Consider the following 20,066-nt stretch of genomic DNA (forward strand, 5'->3'; position numbering starts at 1 on the left):
TTCACCTAATTTTATACATGGCAGTCCAAAGAGAAGATGTAAGTGGGTTACATGAACTCAGCTGGTCATAGGTTAGGGAGGTGGGAGAAAGCAAAGTGGGGGTGGGGAGGTGAAGCCTTTGGAATTGCATACAAAGTAAAATGATAGTCACATGCTTCTTTTACTCAGGTGGGTACAGGATAGTTAACAGTCAATAATCAACTATATAACAACTCAGTGACAATCTGCGGTCTCCGCAGAGTGGTGCCTGGGCTCTGAGGGGTCCAGAAAAAGAGAAGTTACTTTGACATTCCAATGATATGCTATCATAGATGCAAAAAGACTATAGGCTCAGTTAGGCAAAGACTGACCTTTGTCCGGGAAGATACCGGCCTCGGACGTGACCCACCATCACTGCTTTTAAAGTTTTAGTTTGAGACCATCCTTTGTGGTTACTTTAGGTCTCTGAGTTTGGAAGACCACCATGCAGGCCTTCCCTGAGCTAGTCAGGTTAGCACGTGGCCCCTTTTTCATCCACATGCCTCAGTATTTCACATAATAATACACATAAATCTCTCCATCGAAGCATCCATCTTACATTAAAACTGCTGTTTGAAATTTTAACCCTGCTATTTGGCTTGTGTAAATGCTTGCTTGCTTAAATAATAAGGAAAATAAGACTACTTCCACTTCAGAGAGGCCATTAAACCTTCCCTGGACGAAATGATCAGTGCTGACACCAGGCCAAGCCTTTGGTGGAGGTCTCAAGGCCCTAGAATACAGGGGCTGTTTAAGAACTTGCAAAAGGGGCTGGAAACACCCCATATTTGAAAGCAAAGAAGGTAAAAACATATAAATAGGGAAAATGTCTCCATGTTGGGGCCCAGAAGTTGAGAGACATTTTCCTCTGGACCCGCGTGCGCGTAATAAATTTAATTCCAAACTCTCCCAGCATTGCTTGATTAATTCCGGTTCTCTGTAACACCGTCAGTGTTTGCCTATAGTTCTTCCCTGGGTCTTGACTCTATAGGGCTGGGGAGGTGGCGATGGATGGATGGGCAGAAAATGTGTGAGATTCATACATTCTGCTTTTCTACTCTAGGCTCTCCATCAATTCATAAAACATGCATACGCAGTGTCTATCCCCCAACAACTCACCAGATGTGCCACCCATGTCTGAGTCACCATGGGGGACCCACCTGTGTCTCAAAACTACTAGATAGGAATGAAATAATAGTTTCTCTCTACCTTCTCCTGGCCTTTGAAGGTGTTTACTTGTAATCCAAATGCACTTCTACTGAATCCAGGGGCCTTCCCTTCCTTTAGATGTCCCCCTGCAGCTTATTTCTTTTACACAAACTATTCCTTAGGCGAGGAGAAGAGAGCATTTGTAGCTCTGCACTCGTTTCCTGCAAGGAGCTTGAGAATCAAGACAGCTTTATCCAATCTTGACTCCTCTCCACAGGCCCAAAACCGCCAATGCTTGGGATTATTCTGTCTGAAGCCAAGAATGACTTGGGCCAGGTGTCTGTGCTGGCCTCTGAGTGTGTGGTCAGGGAGCGGGGGTGGGAGGCTGAGTGCTGAGCCCTTCAGCATCCGCAGCTGAAAGAGGCTTTAGTTGTCTGCTGTCCAGGGGCTGCTAGAAGGATAACCACCCGCTGCCTGATCACCATTCCTGCACCTCTATCTCATTCAGTGATCACAAGGCAAGAAAGCTTGGGGTAAGTGGTAGGATTCTTCTTCTCTTAGAGAGAGATGGAAAGGGAGGGTTAGAGAGGTCAGATTACTTGCCATAGAGGCCAGAGCTAGGCAGTGGAGGAGGAAAACTTCAAACCAGGGCTTTGAGCCTATCTCTAAATATCACAGCCTTTTGTCTCCACGAATCTCTCTTGTGGCAATGTATTGGTCTTTTAATAAAGAGGCATTTTTTTTTGGGGGGGGGGGGCGGGGTGGAGGGTGAGGAGGTAGTCAACCAAATTTACTAAGTCAGTTCTTATCTACTTTCTAAGCATTTCTCCACCAAAAAAATTGCTTTATAAACAGCTAGCGGAGGCCTTTGCTCTGCTTCTTATAACCTGGCTTTTGCTATAGACTTACTTTTACAATTTTAATATATATATATATATATATATATATATATATTTCAGAGAGGGAGGGAGAGGGTGAGAGAGACAGAAACATTAATGATGAGAAAGAATCATTGATTGGCTGCCTCTTTCATGCCCCACACTGTGAACCGAGCCTGTAGCCTGGGACCCTTCAGTCCGCAGGCTGACACTATTCACTCAGCCAAACCAGCTAGGGCTAAAGACTTTTTTTTTTTTTTTTTTTTTTTTTTTAAATGTACCTTTAGTGTTGAAAGTATTACAGACGTCCTCCATTTCCCCCAATTGATTCTCCCCTACCCCCCACCTGTTCCCACCCCTCCCTGACAGGCCAGCAGAGGGCATTTGGCTCAGGTGGACTAGAAAGTCAGTCCCCAAGGAGAAAGTGGCCCCTAGCCTCATTTCGTGGAACAGCCTGCAGTCACCCTATCGGGCACAACAGGAGGCAGCCGCACAGAGGGCGAGCCAGCAGGTCAATGATATCAACCTATCAATGCCCGCTTACAGCCCACAGCCTCAACCACCAGCACTAATCCGTTTGAAGGACAATGAACTCCATCTGGTCAGACTAGAACCTCCCTCAGCCTCTGGACCTTGCAGTTTTGGCACATAAAATTTAACTCACCTTCCTGGGTTGGCTCCATCCTCCCAATCCCTCTAATAAACTTCCCTCCTGCTTGCTGGCTGTGTCTGCCCAATGCCTCGAGAGACGCCAATCTTACATTCCCCAGGCCTTAATACATACAACTTCTTTGATTAATCTCTTCCTGTCCCCTCTTCCCTCTAAGTCAGGTCATTCTTCCCAATAGGTGAAAACAATAAGAGAGTTAAAATCGGCTCTGCCCTGGTTTCCTGTCAAGAAGGTAACATTTACCATCTTAGAAAATAAGTCCGTGCTTCTGAAAGTGTGCTCCAGGAGTTTGGGAGCACAAAGGAACTTGCGGTGGTGCTTGAGTTCTTTAGGAAATTTGTCCCGAATCAACAGGTACTTCTAGGCCTCGGTCAGTGTTGGAATTGCTCCATCTCTTTGCCCCATGGGGCAGGACGTTTACTGAGGAAGAGAGGTCTGAGCTTAAGAGTGCTCGAGTAACAGCTCTGTTATAACTTTTGGCACTTTTCTCTCTCGGAAGTTTATTCTTTCCTTCTCTATCATCTATACATTCCAGTTCCGTAATCTCTTTTGCTTTGTAGGAAGTATTTTTAGAATTGTATACCACACTCTGGTCTCTTACCCACACCTCGGTATCACAAACTTCTTGGAGGGGGGAGGGTGGGGGGGAGGAGGGAGAGACACTCCTATCTCCTTCCTGCCTTCTGATTCTATTTGCCACCAAAGCAAAAAGAATAAGCCTAAGTGAGGCCCGGAGGTCATCCACCCCTGCTTTTGTGCCAGGACAAGCAAACAACCTAAGCCAATTACTAACCGTTTTTTTTTTTTTTTTTTAAACCTCCAATCAGAGAGAATCCTCCACTACTTTTTGTGAACTGTTGCTCCATGCAACTGCACACTCCACACGTCTTTCCCTATCTGTGTGTATTCTTATCTCGCTATTCTATTTCCCCCCTCATTTGCATTAACCCTTTCTCGCCTTTTTTGAACCTCCAGGACTTCTCAGCAGTGGTGGGAGACAACGTTCCCCAGCAAAAAGCCAAGAGAGTAAGGTGAGTTGTAATCCTGGGAACCCTAATCCCTAGCTAAGTGGGACAGACAGTGGGAGTGAGAGTGATATGATAGCCCTCCTCATTTTATAAGGTATTTTATTCTGCGGCTAAGCAAACCCTCAATTCTTTTTAACTTCTGAAGCTGACACTTCTGAGTCTGTTTCCAAACCAGACACTAGAGGGCTCCCACGGGTTAAAAATAAGTGGGGAATTATTTGAATGAAAACTGCTTCTTTAAGGCATTTGCTCTTTCGGAATTTAAAATGAAAGCTTATTTTCTAAACATTTTTTTTAATGTACCTGTATTAAAATTGGGTTACAGAAGCCAGTTTACAGGCAACTGTTGTTTTTTTCTTTTGCCTTGAAATCAGTAGTTTTCAAGGGAGCTTTTAAAGCCGAGCTGAAGTATTTGAAATGTGGAACACTCTTGACCATGAAATATGTTCTACTTACATGCCTCAGCCTTTAAAAGTTCTTTGCATTAGAGTCAGGGATTACATTGTTCCTGGAGCTGAGCATGGGGCCAGCTGTGTAAGTAAGGTTGCTTGCAGTTTCTTCTTCTTTTTAATAATGTGAATAAATAGAGCTAGGGAGCCTTTAATTTTCCTTCAGCTGACTTTGGTGGAAAGAAAAGGGATAAAAAGCAGTCAGATTTGTGTTCTGTGTTTCTCCTTGTGTGTGTGACTAAAAATGTAACTGCTTTCAAGATATATGGGCATTTATGACTTTATGCTTGTTAACTATTTTTTATATTAATTATTAATGTAAGATAATGGAACATATTATAAGAAAAAGCTGAACTGTTAGATTAAGAGAATATATTTTTTGAATTTGAATGTTAGTTAACTAATTAGTGCAGGATTTTAAAAAACAAATATGGAATTTAGATAAAGATTTTAAAAACACACATCTATTATTTATTTTAAAATTATTTCTGAATTTCAAAAAGGAAAAGCCTGAATTTGTCAAATTTTAATGCTTTTCCTTCAGAATCAAATGATAAGACTAGCTACATATTATAAAATATCCTTGGATTTTTGTGGCTTGTTCTCACTTGTTTAAGCTGAATATCAAACCTATACCTCTATCTTGTTTCTGTTTTTTTTTTTTTTTTTTTTTTAAACTTCCTTAAAAATGTTAGTGGTGACATTAATGAAAGGAAAGAGTTACTTTTTTTTTTCTTTGCTCTTGTAGAGGAACTGAGCTAGTATGAGGCTGTGACTCAGTTATCTCTTGTTTCCATTCATTCCCAGAAACAAGCCACACTTCTCCTCGGGGAGGCTGATAGGAGTTTAAAAAAAGGTTTGTTGTGCCGAGAGTGTCACCAACATTCCCAACACCATCACCCACCCTTTTCTTCCACCTCTACCCACTGGAGACCCCTTAGACACCTCAGCGGAGGCGACACCACGGGAATTCAGGAAGCCATGCGTCATGCCATCGGGAGACAACTGCAGACGTTAAATTCTGCTCACCATGCGGATGCGGCAGAGAAATGACCTGTCCAGACAAGCCGGGGCGGCTCCTGAACTGGTTCCTCTGCTCCCTGTGCGTCCCGAGAGTGTGCAAGCTCTGGAGCAGCCGGCGCCCGCGCACCCGGAGGAACCTCCTGCTGGGCACGGCCTGCGCCATCTACCTGGGCTTCCTGGTGAGCCAGGTGGGGCGCGCCTCGCTCCGGCACCGCCCGGCCGCCGGAAAGGGGCCGCACCAGCGCCCAGACACCGCCGAAGCGCCCTTCCCTGAGATCCCCTTGGATGGTACCCTGGCCCCTCCCGAGGCCCAGGACAACGGGACCACCCTGCTGCCCAATGTGGTGTACATCACCCTACGCTCCAAGCGAAGCAAGCCCGCCAACATCCGCGGCACGGTGAAACCCAAGCGCAGGAAGAAGTATGCCTGGGCATCCCCGGCCCCAGTCCTGGAGGCTTTGGGGGGACCATCCCTTCAGCCGCAGCAGGGGGCAGCAGGGGCAGCGGATGCTGAAGTGCCTGGGTATGTCCAGAGAGGAAACCTGGCCAACGTTGGGGAAAGTTCCTGGAGATTGGTACGGGGTCCAGGAGCACGCGTTGGGGGTTCAGATGTCCAGCTGGCCCAGGCCCCGGAGAGCAACATCAGGATCTACAGTGAGAGCGCCCCCTCGTGGCTAAGCAAAGAAGACATCCGCAGAATGCGCCTGCTGGCAGATGGTGCAGTGTTGGGCTTCCAGCCCGTGTCCTCCAAGAGCCAAGCGCGTTTGCTGGTGCTGGAGGGGAGCTCCGCTGGCTCCGTGCCTGGCTGTGGCTCTAGCCCCTGCGGGCTGGTCAAGCAGCCCTTAGACATGAGCGAAGTGTTTGCCTTCCACCTGGACAGGATCCTGGGACTCAACAGGACCCTGCCTTCCGTGAGCAGGAGAGCGGAGTTCACCCAAGGTAACAAGCTTCCCATGCTTCCTTCTTTGCAGCTGTTGGGGTTTGGGGTTGGTTTTCTCTTTTCCCTGACTCTCTTTTTCTAAGTGATTTTCTCCACCCACGTTTCACATTTGGACAGCAGCAGCAGCAGCAGCAGCAGCAGCACAGCAGCAAGCAGCGTGTCTTTCCATATGCTTGGCACTCATTCTTTCCCCAGCTTTGGGATGTGAGCATTCCAGTGAAATGCTGTGCTCAACATGCAAGCGTAAGCCTACAGTGTGTAAACTTTGCTCCCCATTTCCCCGACGGCACTTCCCAGTGGATTATTCAATCTAATGAAAGCCAATGGCCATTTGCTGGACGAGGGGAGGAAGCCAGGGTGGAGGCAAAGGTCTCACGGACCGTCAGGCATATCTTGAGATAGGTTACTATGGAAGTACGTCCAATTGTGTTCCTCCCCCCCCCCCCCCCCCCTTTTTTTTTTTTTTTTTTTTTTTTTGTTTTGTTTTGTTAAGGGGGAAGTGGGTTATCTTTCTTTAGCAGATGGAATCTTTTTAAGGAGCCCAGAGCCAGACCCTGTTAGAGTCACTCTTTCGATTTTTCACTATGGATTTAAACACTTTATTTAACAAAGACCATGAGACAAAGAGGAGATTTGCCCAATATATATGCTAACTAGCCATATTGTTTTTTTTGTGTTTTTTCCCCCCAGTGTTTTTGTGTGTGTGTGTTTTTTTCCGACTAGGGTTTACTGAGTCTGATTTCCAAGAATCTCTCAGGTGACAAACATGTTGGCAGGTTCTGAGTATGTAGCCAGTCACTTCCATCGCAAGTAAAAGGGCTGGCCTGTGGCCATGGTCTTGCCTCATAAAGGATATTCTTGAGGCTCTTTCGGAATACAAAGTAGAGCGGGTCAGGGGCTTGTGTTTAAAAGCAGAAGAACCATAGAAGTTGCTACTGTGAATCTAGGCTTCCCCAAGAGGCTAAAAAGGACTCCAAAGAGATGACTATAAACTAAGAGATTATTACCTTAGTCCTTGTCACCATGAAATTAATATTTTAGTGAGATTCCCATGGAGTCTGGACAGGCATGGATTGGAACTCTAGTTCCCCAATGGAGTTGGGATTATAATTTCAGTTCAGAACTGCCAAACCTTTAAGTGAAGTGCCAGTGACTTACTTAGAGGTTTGGCATTCCTTACATATCCTGGCTCACGTCCGAGTGCTTCAGATGCATAGGTATGTTTTAATGTCTCAAGTCCACCATGATAGCCTCTCGCACCTTTAATCCAATGTCGGTAAAAGCTAATTTTTATTGGGTGCTCACTGTCTGCTAAGACTGAATGACTCACATAGTTTATATATGCATTGATTCCTACAGTTTCCATAACAATGCTTTGAGGTGGGCACTATTATAATTTCCAGTTAGTAGATGAGAAAATTGAAGCTTATTTGGGCAAAGTAATTGACTCCCACAGCTAATGTTAATGGCTAAGTTAGGTGTCAAGAGTAGACCCAGCAAACTTTAGAATGTAAGCTCTTAACTATTAAGCTGGGCTTAGGTGACTGTATTCCATGTTTATTAAAACTGGAATACAAAGAAGAATAAGAGAAAATTTGGGTGGGCACTGAGACAACAGGCATACACTGTGGCTGCTTGGGGCAAAGTAGGACATAGGGTCACCTTTGTTACATTATACTGCCCTTCATTTTTTTTTTTTTTCTGCCCTTCATTTTTATGTCAGCACTAGAGGCCTGGTGTATGGATTCATGATTGATGCACCGTTGGGGTCCCTGGTGTGGTCTGGGGGCGGGGGCGGGGGCAAAACTGGTTCTCCGACATCCCCCAAAGGGTCCTGGATTGCAAGAGGGCAGTTCTCCGATGAGGCAGCCAGGACTTGGACTCTCTCCTCTCTGGTTCTGGGTGCATCACCCAAGAACTGCAGCTGCCAAGTCACCAGAGCTTGGCAGCTCCTGTGTTGAGCATCTGCCCCTGGGTGGTCAGTGTGCATTATAGCTACTGGTTCGAGTGTCTGCCTCTTGGTGGTCATTGTGCATCATAGCTGCTGGTCGGATGGATGACTGCATAGGCTTTTATATATATAGGATCCTGAGAAGGTGAACTCTGGAATACATCCTGAGGCATAGTGCTCTGATAGGTCCTCTGAGCTTCCTTGGGATGCTCCTGAATGGAAGTTGGGAGAATAAAGGCGTGGGTAGGAGCTTGGGCCCTGGAGCTAGACTGCTTTCTTGCATTTGCCAGCCATGCAAGATTTCCATCCTGGAAATATTACAGAATCTCTGCGTGCCTCAGTTTCCTCATCTGTAAATTATAATAATACCTACAGCATGAGGTTGTTATTAGTTAACCAGAGGCCCAGCATTCAAAATTGTGTGAGACCCAGACCCACCACATCAGTGGGACTCCAGGCCTACTGTGCGTGAGTAGCTTGCCACCATGAGCCACTGCCATGAGCTACCGTGCTCATGAGCTGCAAGCCCTGCCCCATCACATGAGCTGTGAATCCTGCCCCACTGCCGTGAGTGGCTCATGGGCTGGGGGAGGGCCCAAGAAGTGCTCCATGCACCTCTTGGTGACCGGTATTTGGTTGTTCTGGTGTTACGGCCACTGACCTTTTATAGCATGGATACATAGAAAATGCGTGGAACCAGTGCTTGTCACACAGTAAATCTTCAATAAATATTGGCTATTTCTCTTACTGCAATAAACACATGAGGTACCAAGTTCATTGAGTTACATATCCTTTAAGCTTCACATTTAATTTCTTTATATGACCAACTAGGACCAAAACCCAGGTCTCCTGACAGATTGTTTAAACTTTTTGATACCAAGATTCCACTTACATACTAGGTGTACCAGTTAATAATGCAGATTTTGTAATTAAAGAAAACATGATAATCTCAAGAGAAATATCAAAAGTGCTTTATTTAAAGTAATGTCCATCACTAGCTACACATTTCTCCAACTTTCGGATAATTTCTGGATATCATTCCAATAGAACTTTTTATTATTTTGAGACTAACCATTCAGAGACCCAATTTTCTACTTCTTTGTATGTTTTGAAGTGCTGCTCAGAAAGTGCCTGTGCCATCATTGAAACAGGTAGTAATCTGAGGGAGCAAGGTCTGGTGTATACAGTGGGTGGATTAATACTTCCCAGGCAAGATCGTTTAACATGTTTTTAACTAATTTTGAAGTGTGTGATGGTGCGTCATCAAGAAGCAAAATTATTTTGCCATGTTTTCTGGCATATTCTGGTCATTTCACAATCAAACATGGTTCAAATTGATTATTTTTTTGTCAGTAGCAATCAGTATTGATGATTTAATCTAGTTTTAGAAGCTCATAATACACCACACCTTCCTGATCCCACCAAACGCAGAGCATTGTCTTCTTTCCGAAGTGAATTAGTCAATGTCTATGGTTGGCCTAGATCAACACTTATTTTGTGCATGTCAAAATAAGTCCACTTTTCATCACCAGTCACAATTCAATGCAAAAAAGACTTTTGTGCCACTGAAGCAACATTTTACTGATGACTTTTTGTTTTTCCATTTGGCTTTCGTTCAGTTGATGTGGCACCCATTTTCTTCCTTTAAAATCTTTCCCATTGCTTGTAAATGATCGGGAATGGTTTTCTGAGCAATGTTTAATCTTTCTGTAAGTTATTTTTGAGTTTGACATGATTCTTCATTCAATAATGCTTGTCGTTGAGAGAGGGAAAATGGCGGTGGAATAGGTGGACCTGTCCTGAGCCTTGTCCTGGAGCAAGTAGAGTGAGCAGCAGAAATGAGTGGAATTCAGCCAGAATTTGGCAAGGAGACGCAGCTGGTGAGATAGTTCGCACCCGGGAAGGGCAGAGGTACTTTGGATAAAGGTAAAATCAAGGATCTAGGCAGGATAATCTGGAGAGCCTCTGTGGCCAGAGGGTCAGGGAGAATCTCCAGGGTGCCAAGCCGCGTCCCTGAGGACAGGCAAAGCAAGGTCCCGTGAAAGCATCTGTCTGGGGGGGTTGGAGGGGAGGGGGAAGGACCAACGGACTGGAGGAGGTCGGGGATTTTGGACCTTGGAGTCTGGATTTTGGATCTGAGCTCAGAGGCAGCTCTGAAAGGCTGGTTGGACCACGCAGTGCCAGCAAGAGGGCGCTCGTGGGGACGCAGTCCCTCCTCACCCTGGGGCCTGTGCCTTTCCCCACTGAACTTGGTTCCTGGGACTTTTTGGATGCAGACACCTACCTGTGTCTGAGGTGCGGGAGAAGGTGTGGGCTTGTAGAATCTGGGGAGAGTGTGCAGCAGTCCAGGGGAGGTGGTGGCGAATCTAGTGCTAAGTCACATTTAAGCCCCTGTTGCCATTTTCTTTTGAGAGATAGCCTGCCCTCCAGTCTCCAGGCAACCAATATAGCTACACCCAGATCACACCTGGAGTAATACAAGGAATCGGAATACTCCCTGAGGATATAGGATGGGCCTAAAGAGTACTCTTTAGCCCCAGCAACCCGAAACTGAGAAACAGTACAGTACAATGGAATTACTTGCCTTCAGCTTTCAATACTCAGGACAAGTACTACCAATTTTAGTCCTAAATCCAGGCTGGGATTTCTCCTTCAGGATTTTAGTAAGAGTTCACTGTAGAAGTAATAATAAAAAAAAAGTATTTGGCAGCACCTGTACAATGCAAATAATAAGGTTTAAAGGGCTTTTTCTTTCTTTATTTTTTTTTTATTGATTTCAGAGAGGAAGGGAAAGGGAGAGAGAGAGAGAATCATTGTTTGACTGCCTCCTGCACAGCCCCTACTGGGGATTGGGCCCATTACCAGAGTTGAACCCAGGACCCTTCAGTCTGAAGGCTGACGCTCTATCCACTGAACCAAACTGGCTAGGGATAGCTTTTTCTATAAGGTCCATCAGTATGGTTTGCTGGCCTCACACTCTAGTGTAATCTGATAATGAGTTTTCTGTAGGATTTAGTTTAGGTATATATTTCTCTGATGATCTGGCTTGGTTGGGAGTAAATCTTTTAATATTTGGGAGAGTGGATAGCCAACAAATCCTGTAAGTTATTTTCTCTAAATGTTATTTCTGTTTTCTGACTTGTGGAAATAAATCCATGCCTAGTACCAAGAACATAGCTAGTTTATGCTATTAATTGAATATAGATATTTGGTTTATCTTAGTTAACCATTCTAATAAATCTGTTAGTAGACTTTTTTTGTTACCTCAATTTTGAGATGAAGGAAAAGTAGCAAGAAGAGCTGAAAATTGTTTAATGAGGCGGTTGTCTAGGAAAAATTCAAACCCTTGACTTGTAACTAACTTCTAAGTCTTTTCTTCTTTTCATCAATCTTTTTTCCTCAGCAAATCCTTCAAGGAGCCTTAAGGTATGTCTTCTTTCACTATCACCACAATCTATTAGTATATTTAGTTATTTACTATAACTAGAACAGATGATTTACTCTCACGCACATAGATACAGGCTATATGGGGAACCTCTTTTTTCTCTCAAGTAGACAACATCCTTGACCATAGCAAGAGTAATATTGATGTTACAATGCACCAGGCACTGTTTTAAGTGCTGTTCATTCATTATCTCATAAAACTTTCAGGAGGTGGGTACACTTTGAGAGACATCTTGTGGATGTGGAAATAGAGGCTCAGAGTAATTGAGTATCTTGCTCAAAGTCAGATATGTACAAAGGATACAATACATGCAAAAGGAGATGTAAGAGAATCAAATACTAGGATTTTATTGATCTCCCTTGCCCCCAGCCTCCAGATAAAGCATTCTGTTGATTCAGTCCAAAGGAAAAAGTCCCAATTATAAAGCTCACCTTCAAGTGTGTGCGTGCGTGTGTGTGTGTGTGTGTGTGTGTGTGTGTGTGTTTGTGTGTGTGTTTAATAAGTTAAATTGACATGGACCATCCGATCAGCATAGAGCCACAAGCTCAAGTTTTTCTGGGACAGGTTCTTGATTGTATAGCTTAACGAATTCTAGGTGATTCTCCTTGAATATATGTGAAATTAGTGGAAATACTGGCTGTGTCAGTCCACTAATTCTGACAGGTGTTAGTTACTGAAGATAAAGCAGAACAGGAGAGGGTGTCCTTGGGGAAGGGCAAGGTTGTGATTGCATAGGAGTGCCTGCAGCACACCATTCTACAAAAGGCTGCAGCTATCTTGAGAGCAGAGTCTCATCTATGTATCTCTTTGCAGGAAATGCAAACATGATTTGAAATGTAGCATCAAAGGGCTTTTCAAAAGAATCCATATTTGCAATAATGCAATCTTCAGTTATGAATTTATAAAGACTCCTATACTACATTTGGTGTTTTTGTCTATTAAACCACTTTACACTGCTACATAGCAGATATTATTGATACATTAAATATGAGAATCCCAAGGCTCAGCAAGGTTATAAAATTTGCCCAAAGACACTAGGGAGTAGTGGGCAGAATTGTACCCAATTCAGTTTGATACTAAATTTTCCTCATGTCGTTTTACTAGAACTCGATATAATTATGGGACAGTGACAGAAATGTGCCAATTTTACCATGGCAATTTCTGGTTTACCACCATACCAACATTTTTATTTAATTTCCTTTTCCACTCTAATGATTTAACATTGATAATATTTGTTAGTCAAGGGATGTATTGACATATCATTCTGAACATTGCTATGAGGTTTTATTTTTCTGTTTTTTAATGCAAGCCAACGATTAGCAGATTTTCTTGTTTGAACAAAAATAATCACATGCAAGCAAATGTAACTGAACACATCAGCATGTTCTCTGCCAAACCATTTTTGCAGAAGTCATAAATCATTACAGAGGTCACCAGTTATTGTGTGGTGCTGATACGCTTAGATAATTATTTTAACAAAATATTTAAAAATGTTTGCTTAAGACAAGACAAAGTGGATATGTTTATGTCAAAGTCAAGAGCATAGAAAAACCCAGCACCCCTCTGTGATCTCCCACTTAGCAGCTTTGCCAAACATGTCCCTAGCAATAGTCCACACTGCAATGTGAATGAATCCCCAGGGACACCATTTTGGTAGTGTTTAAGCATTGTATTATTTTTCAGGCCCAGCATGGGAGATGCATTATGTATGCTTTATTTTTAGAATGCTGCTTTACTGCCACAGAGCTGTCATACTTAATTAAGGCATCCTAATTCCAGGAATTCTGTCTGTCAAGGCCACTTAGATGACAAACTGCAGACATCCCACTAACTTCCATTTAAATTCATTGTCGATCCCAAGTCACTCACCATTTTCCAATCTGTATTGCCTTCTCTGGTGACAAAGCAGGAGAAACACACTGCGTATTTTCCACTCTCTTTTTGAATCTATTCGAGCAGCACTGTGAGGTGTGCTGGTGCAGTTCCCAGGGCAGAGGGGTGGCAGCTGTGGCTCTCACGTTGTTTCAGGCTCTCAGGTAAGGACAGAGGTGTTTTTGCAGGGAGTTATGAGAATAACTGAAATGCATTCACAACTTGGAAACTCATTGACTTCAAAGTCCTGGAAATCTTGGACATGTGTGCAATCTTTCTTACAGTATTTATGTGGGAGTGCAGGAATCATCTTTTATTTTTTACAACCTGAATTGAAAGCACATTGAGTGTTTTAATCAGAAAAGCCTTAAGGGTATTTCTTTAGCAATCAAAGTGAGCTGGTCAGCTTAATTCTTTCATTCATCAGCAAACAAAAGCTTTCTGAGCATCTGCTCCAAGCAGGTCTGCTCTAGTGTTGACCTGTTAGTCCACTACATACCTCCATGGACGAAGTAGGACACCCGGTCACTTTCTCTGCTGTGTCTCTGTGACTTGTGCCCTGATCTCACACATGGCTGGGATACAAGGGACAATGAGTAGTTGAAACAGTGCTCCCACATGAAAGATGCATGAGCCTCAGCTACATGCAAGTTAGTTCCTTCTGTGGTTATCACTTTTATCTTTTCTTCTTTTAAGAAACATTTATTGAGCACCTGCTCTGTACTAGCCATGATTCTAGTGAGAAAGACAGTCAGGAATCCCTGTCCCTGTGGAGGTGACACTAGTGGACCAGGTCAGAGTTCAGTGGCCTGGAGGGAATCTTCTTACCACTGATTTCAAGATTCACTCAACACCAGACTGATCTCAATGTCATGACCTTTCCATTAGGACTGATCTGTTGTTTTCTCTGTCCCTAAGGACAACACAAAGTGGAAGGACTAGACAGACAACTCCCTGCACCTCCCTCCCCCTTTCCCCCTCTCCCATATCCCTACACACCTCAGTTAATGGGCAAATATTGGCTTTTCCATCAAATTAAGTCATAATCGATAGCATTTACTTTCTGTATGTGAGGCACTGCTCTAAGCATGGGGAAAAAGCTGAATAGTCTTTAATTCAAATAGCTTTGTAGTTAAGAGAATGGACAGTTGTATTAGTTTGCTAGGCTTTCCATCACAAATACTTCAGACTGCATAACTTAAACAACTGAAATGTATTTTCTCACAGTTCTGGAGTCCAGAAGTCCAGGATCAAAGTGTCAGTAGGTTTGATTTCTTCTGAGGCCTCACTCCTTGGCTTGCAGATGGTCACCTTGTCCCAGTGCCCTCATATGGCCATTCCTCTGTGTCTGTATGTTCTGATTTCCTCTTATAAGTACAACAGTCAGATTGGATGAAGGCTCACCATGATAGCTTCATTTTAACTTAATTACATCTCTTTAAAATTTTTTTCTTTATTGATTAAGGTATTACATATATGTCCTTATCGCCCCATTGATCCCCCATCTCCCCACTCATGCCCTCACCCCCACCCTGGTGTCTGTGTCCATTGGTTAGGCTTATATGCATGCCTACAAGTCCTTTGGTTGATCTCTCCTCCTTATCCCCACCCTCCCCTGTCTTCCCTTTGAGGTTTGATGGTCTGATCGATGCTTCTCTTTCTCTGAATCTGTTTTTGTTCATCAGTTTATGTTGTTCATAATATAAAGGGCCTCTTTAAAGGGCCTCTCTCCAAATACCGTCACAGTCTGAGGTACTGTGGTTTAGGACTTCAACATGTAAATTTTGAGGGGACACAGGTCAGCCCATAGAAACTGGCAACGTAAACTCCTTGAGTTTGAATCCTGGCCGTACCACTTGATAACTGTGTGACCTAGGACAAGTAACTTAATCTCTTTGTACCTTATTTCTTCATTAGTACAGTAGAAAGGTGACAATAAAAATAAGGATGATAACAGTGCTTACCTCATAGAAGTGTTGTGAACATTGAGTTGATAGGTATAAAATACAGTGCCTAACATGGAGGAATGCTCAGTAAATGTTACCTTTACTTTCATCCAGTTTCCAAGCTGATTCAGCTCTCTGTGATGTGTTTCCTTAGTTTTTCTTAGTTTATCTAGATTGATGTTTACTTGACCTACATAAACAGGCATCTAAAATTATAATTTAAAGAAAGTGCTTGGAGTTGATAGTGGATAATGGCAACATCTCATTTGTGGAATGCTAGGCACTTTACATCAATTATCTCACTAAATTACACAACAGGCCCATAATCAGATTTTCTTGGACAGATTTTCTTTTGGGGAAATGAGGCTCAGAGAATCACAAATGTCCTCTAAACACCCACAGGTTGGGTGGTGGGGCTGGGAATTAGATATGTGTCGGGAGGGCTCCGTACCTCATTCCTAATCACTATATACTATCTCCCATTAGCTTCCAATGGCTATGCCTTGGGTTTTTATAGTTCACCATACATCCATATTGCAACCCACTGCCTTTTGGTCTTGTTTTTGAAGGTAGCCAGGATGCCTTTACTGTTTCCCTCCTCGGGTTGGTGATTTGGGATCAGGAGGAGAAAGGCAGTAGGGTTCTCACTCCCACTGTCTTCATCATCTCAGTGTATCATAGACTATGGAAACATGGATGAGATATTTTGAGTACAAGCTGCATAGAATGAGGGTGTGGGAACCTCTGCACATCCTTACCTCTATTTCTCAAGTTTCTCTAATCTTTCTCAATTCATTTAGGGTAAGGACAGTGAAATCATAGGTTACTGGGAGGTCATATCAACCAAACTTTTATTCAAGGCTCATTCATTCATTAATCACAAGGTTGCATACGTACTTGCTTTGGTTGAGTCATTATGTCAGGAGTTGGAGATCCAAAAATGATTAAAAAATGGTTCCTAAAAAAATGGTTCCTATTTTCACAGAGCTCTCAGCTCAGAGGGAAGGAGATAGCTGAGCAAAACATCCATGCACGAAAAGCAGGATAAGAACCTCTTTGGAGATATTTTTAGGGGCCCTGCAGGCACAGAGAGGGAGAATTTAGATGTGTGTGTGTGTGTGTGTGTGTGTGTGTGTGTGTGTTGTGTGCATGTGCATGCACAGGGGTAAGTGGAGGGATATAAAAACTTCTAGAAGAGCTAATGTGAGAACTGGTTCTTAAAAGTCACTGTGGGTGGATTGAGATAGGGTGGGTGTATAAAGGGTAAAGAAAATGTGTAAAAAACTTGTGAAGGCAGAGTGTGCTTAGGAAACTGCAAACAGTTCTTTGAAAAGGAGATTAGGATTGTGGGGGTTGAGGGTGAGGATGAGGTAAGATAAAGCTGTGGAAAGTGGGTGAGTTTTATGTTATGTAAGGACATAGACATTATCTTGCTGATAATGGGGAATTATTGAAGGCTTTTTAAGAAGAGTAGTGATGTAATGAGCTTTGCACTAAATGAAGGTCACTCTGGTTATGAATTTATGGTTCCTTTATCTACATTAATAAACACTGAATTGCCTCGGACTGGGTCACTCTGAAGTGACCAAGACTTTGTTTGCAAAATGTGATTGTTTGTGGAGCCTGGCACCATGACCACATCATCACCACACTCTGAAGTCAAGTTGGATTCCTGTTTGTTTTTAAGTGGAATATTGAGATAGGAGTTTCCATTTACACAGCGGAAGTCCTGGGCAGACCTAGAAAGCAGAAGTTCCTGTCATTAGTCAAAGGTTCAGAGCAAAGGAGGATACGGTTTTTAAATTAGAACTGATGATTTAGATTCTTCAAGTAGTTTGTGATGGAGGAAGTCACAAGACATTCTCCTTGCCCGCTTCCTTAGCTAACTCTTGTGGAAATATGGAGATTATTTTAACTCAGTCCAACCTAGAGAAAAAAAAAAAAACATGAAGGGAGAAACAACTCGATAACTAAATATAGTTATTTTTTGTTTGATAAAAGATATTCTAAATCACCCAGAAAGTCATTCTGTATGATTAAAATAGGTCCCTATATTCAGAATTTGGCCAGTTGTGTAGAATCTACCCATGTAAAATCTGTGGAATTCTGCCTCCTTACCACCTTTCCCTTTTTCATGTTATGAAATCTGAATGTAGATTTGGTTCTTGTTACTATTGGACAGTGCTACGTTTTCAGTATTCCACTGGGTAGTCATGCAGCCCCGCCAGACAGATTTCTTTGCAATTTAGAGAGCTCAGTGCCTCAGTCAGGGTGGCTGAAGCACTTGGCTCAAGTCCTGTGGAGGCAAGGAATGGAGTCAAGAATAGTCAACATTCTGACTGCCTTTTCTACCCCAGACTCTCAGCTCTTTTTCAGCAAAGGTTCCTCTGATGAACCGTGACATTTTACCACATTGCTCTTGTGGGGCACAGCATTTTTTTTCACTTCCTGGCTCTATACCGAGAGCCCAGTCTTTATTTTAGTCCTTTACTTGTTGCCTTCAAAACACTCATCAAACTGTCAGACAGTTCATTTGATCATCATATGCATGTGCTCTTATCTGTTTCTACTAAACTCTAAACTCTCAGAGGCCCCGGGCTTCCATTTTCAGCATGCCTCACTCTAAATTCTTTTCTTCTGACACAGAGGAACCAATAGGCCCATTTGAGGACAATTAAGGGGCAATTGTAAGTACTTTTATTTTTTAAATAAAAATACTTAAAACCTTGACCAGAAGTAAAATTTCACCTAATTTGCTCCTTCCCCCTGGCTGTTTCAGAATTCCCCTTTTCCCAGGGCCTGCATCAACTAACTTGTTCCCCTTCAACAACTCTGCACCAAAAGCTCTGGCCTTCATTTCCCCTTTGGTCGAATACTTTTAATTGCCCAAATCCTAATGCTGGAAAATAGAGTGGATAGTACTCAAGGGATCGCTAACAACTAGACACCTGCTACATGATCATCAGAGTTGCATCACCGTCAGCAATTAATTGCCTTTATCAGTCTTAAAGAGCTGCAACATTAAGATTTTCCTGCAATGCGCCGGACAGTGGCACTGGAACCCGATAGGATTTGTTCCCTTGAACAGAGATGAGCCTCGCATTTGACTGGCCCTTGTCTCCATCAGTGGCTTTTGTAGAGTTCTTTTTAATGGAGGATCTGAGTTGGTCTGTTCACAAGGAGTCTTGGAACTTGGCCCATGTGACAGTAAAACACTTTCGATTTCAGTGCTCAGGCTATTTGTTACTTATTTTTGCTCAGTGACAAACACAGACAGACATTCACAAGCCCTCCTAACACGCTGAGCATCCACCTACAGCTCAACAAAGCCAGTCAGCTGGTGTTCAAAGTGAAGGGCATTTCACAGGAAGCAAAGGAGATTGTGTATAGCATTCGTTCTCAGTGAGTTTTCACATTTATCTTCTGGAAAGAATGTCTTCTTTGTGCTTTTGAGTAAAGAGCAACTTGAGAGAATATTAAAATACATGGAAAATAGTCAGATTTGGGGGCGGGGGGGGGTGATAGATTTCCTGGCAGACTCATTTTTTATAGACAACTATGTCACCTTTAACTCACATATCTCTTAAAACCTGCTTCCGCACCATGCCGACAGTTAGAATTTTATCTCTGCACTGTTACTATTTCTCTGGAGAGTACATTTCTGCGTCATTTTGACAGACTTGAACGTGAAGAGATGAATGCTCCTCATTTCTGGAAAATTTTGGGGTAAGTTGCTGTAACCAGTTTCTGTTTTCAGGGGCAATTTGTCTGTCATCGCTTCAAATCTAGCAAAGTTTAGTTAATTCTTTTAACAGCCAGATTTTCTAAAAGTGGAATGCTCACAGTAGTCCTCAAGGCTCTGAGGTCAGGAGCCCGCTGACTGCTGTCATATTCTCACTGGCCATGTGTGCTGGTACAGAGCAAGAAGACCTGTGGATTAAAAGGCCCCCTAGCCGCCCACCGCTCAGAGTGCAGGATTCTGCTCACTCTGCCTTTTTCTTCTTGGAAATCTCCTTTCCCCAGCTAGGCAGGATGGATTGTCTTCATGTGATAGCATTCAAAATATTTTGCTGAGGGACCATGGATGGATGAAGAGTAAAACAGAATATTAATTGAAAATGCTGTATTCCTATCAGCTAAAAGCTCCCTTCCTTTGGCAGTCAGAAAACAACTTTTTTAAACAATCGTATAGAAAATGTGCCATTCAATAAATTTGATGATCTAAAGTAGAGAAGTGGTAAAGGAAATACAATGTACTTATAGACTAGAACAGGACAAAGACCTACTGCCTGTTTTTGTATGACTTGTAAGCTGTAAATGGTTTCTATAATTTTAAATGGTTGGGGAAAAATAATAATAATATTACTATGACACTGGAAATAAAGTTTTATTGAAGCAGAACCAAGACCATTTATTGATATATAGTGCCTTTCTTTGCTTTCATGCTACAACAGTTGAACACTTGCACAGTTGAATAGTTGCAATGGAGACCACATAGCCCTGAAAGATTCAAATATTTACTATCTGTCCTTTAACCAAGTTTATTGACCGCTGGGTTAGATCACTGTATCGTCAAGTGATTCTATTTAAAAATATTTTATTTTAAGAGGCATGCCTATGATATAATATTTAGTGAAATAAGCATAACAAACTGTTTATAAAAGATGATCCTACATAGTTTATTTTCTATGCATAAT

General features: G+C 42.8%; 1 protein-coding gene across 3 annotated transcripts in view; it reads left to right on the plus strand.

Annotated features, from left to right (window-relative positions):
* Nucleotides 1-3,583: 3,583 nt before the first annotated feature.
* The window catches only part of GASK1B (golgi associated kinase 1B), a 49,770-nt gene continuing 33,287 nt past the window's right edge, over nt 3,584-20,066 (plus strand). Inside the window, exons 1-2 of one of the 3 annotated variants that reach the window (XM_036424353.2) lie at nt 3,584-3,746; nt 5,000-6,154. In XM_036424353.2, the coding sequence (XP_036280246.1) occupies nt 5,242-6,154 (913 nt within the window). In that variant the 5' untranslated portion in view covers nt 3,584-3,746; nt 5,000-5,241. Of the gene's footprint in view, nt 3,747-4,147; nt 4,282-4,999; nt 6,155-20,066 lie in introns of those variants that run through there. The other 2 variants (XM_036424354.2, XM_036424357.2) reach the window with 2 other exon arrangements.

This window comes from Pipistrellus kuhlii, unplaced genomic scaffold (genome assembly GCF_014108245.1).
Source record: "Pipistrellus kuhlii isolate mPipKuh1 unplaced genomic scaffold, mPipKuh1.p scaffold_m20_p_8, whole genome shotgun sequence".
Taxonomy (NCBI): domain Eukaryota; kingdom Metazoa; phylum Chordata; class Mammalia; order Chiroptera; family Vespertilionidae; genus Pipistrellus; species Pipistrellus kuhlii.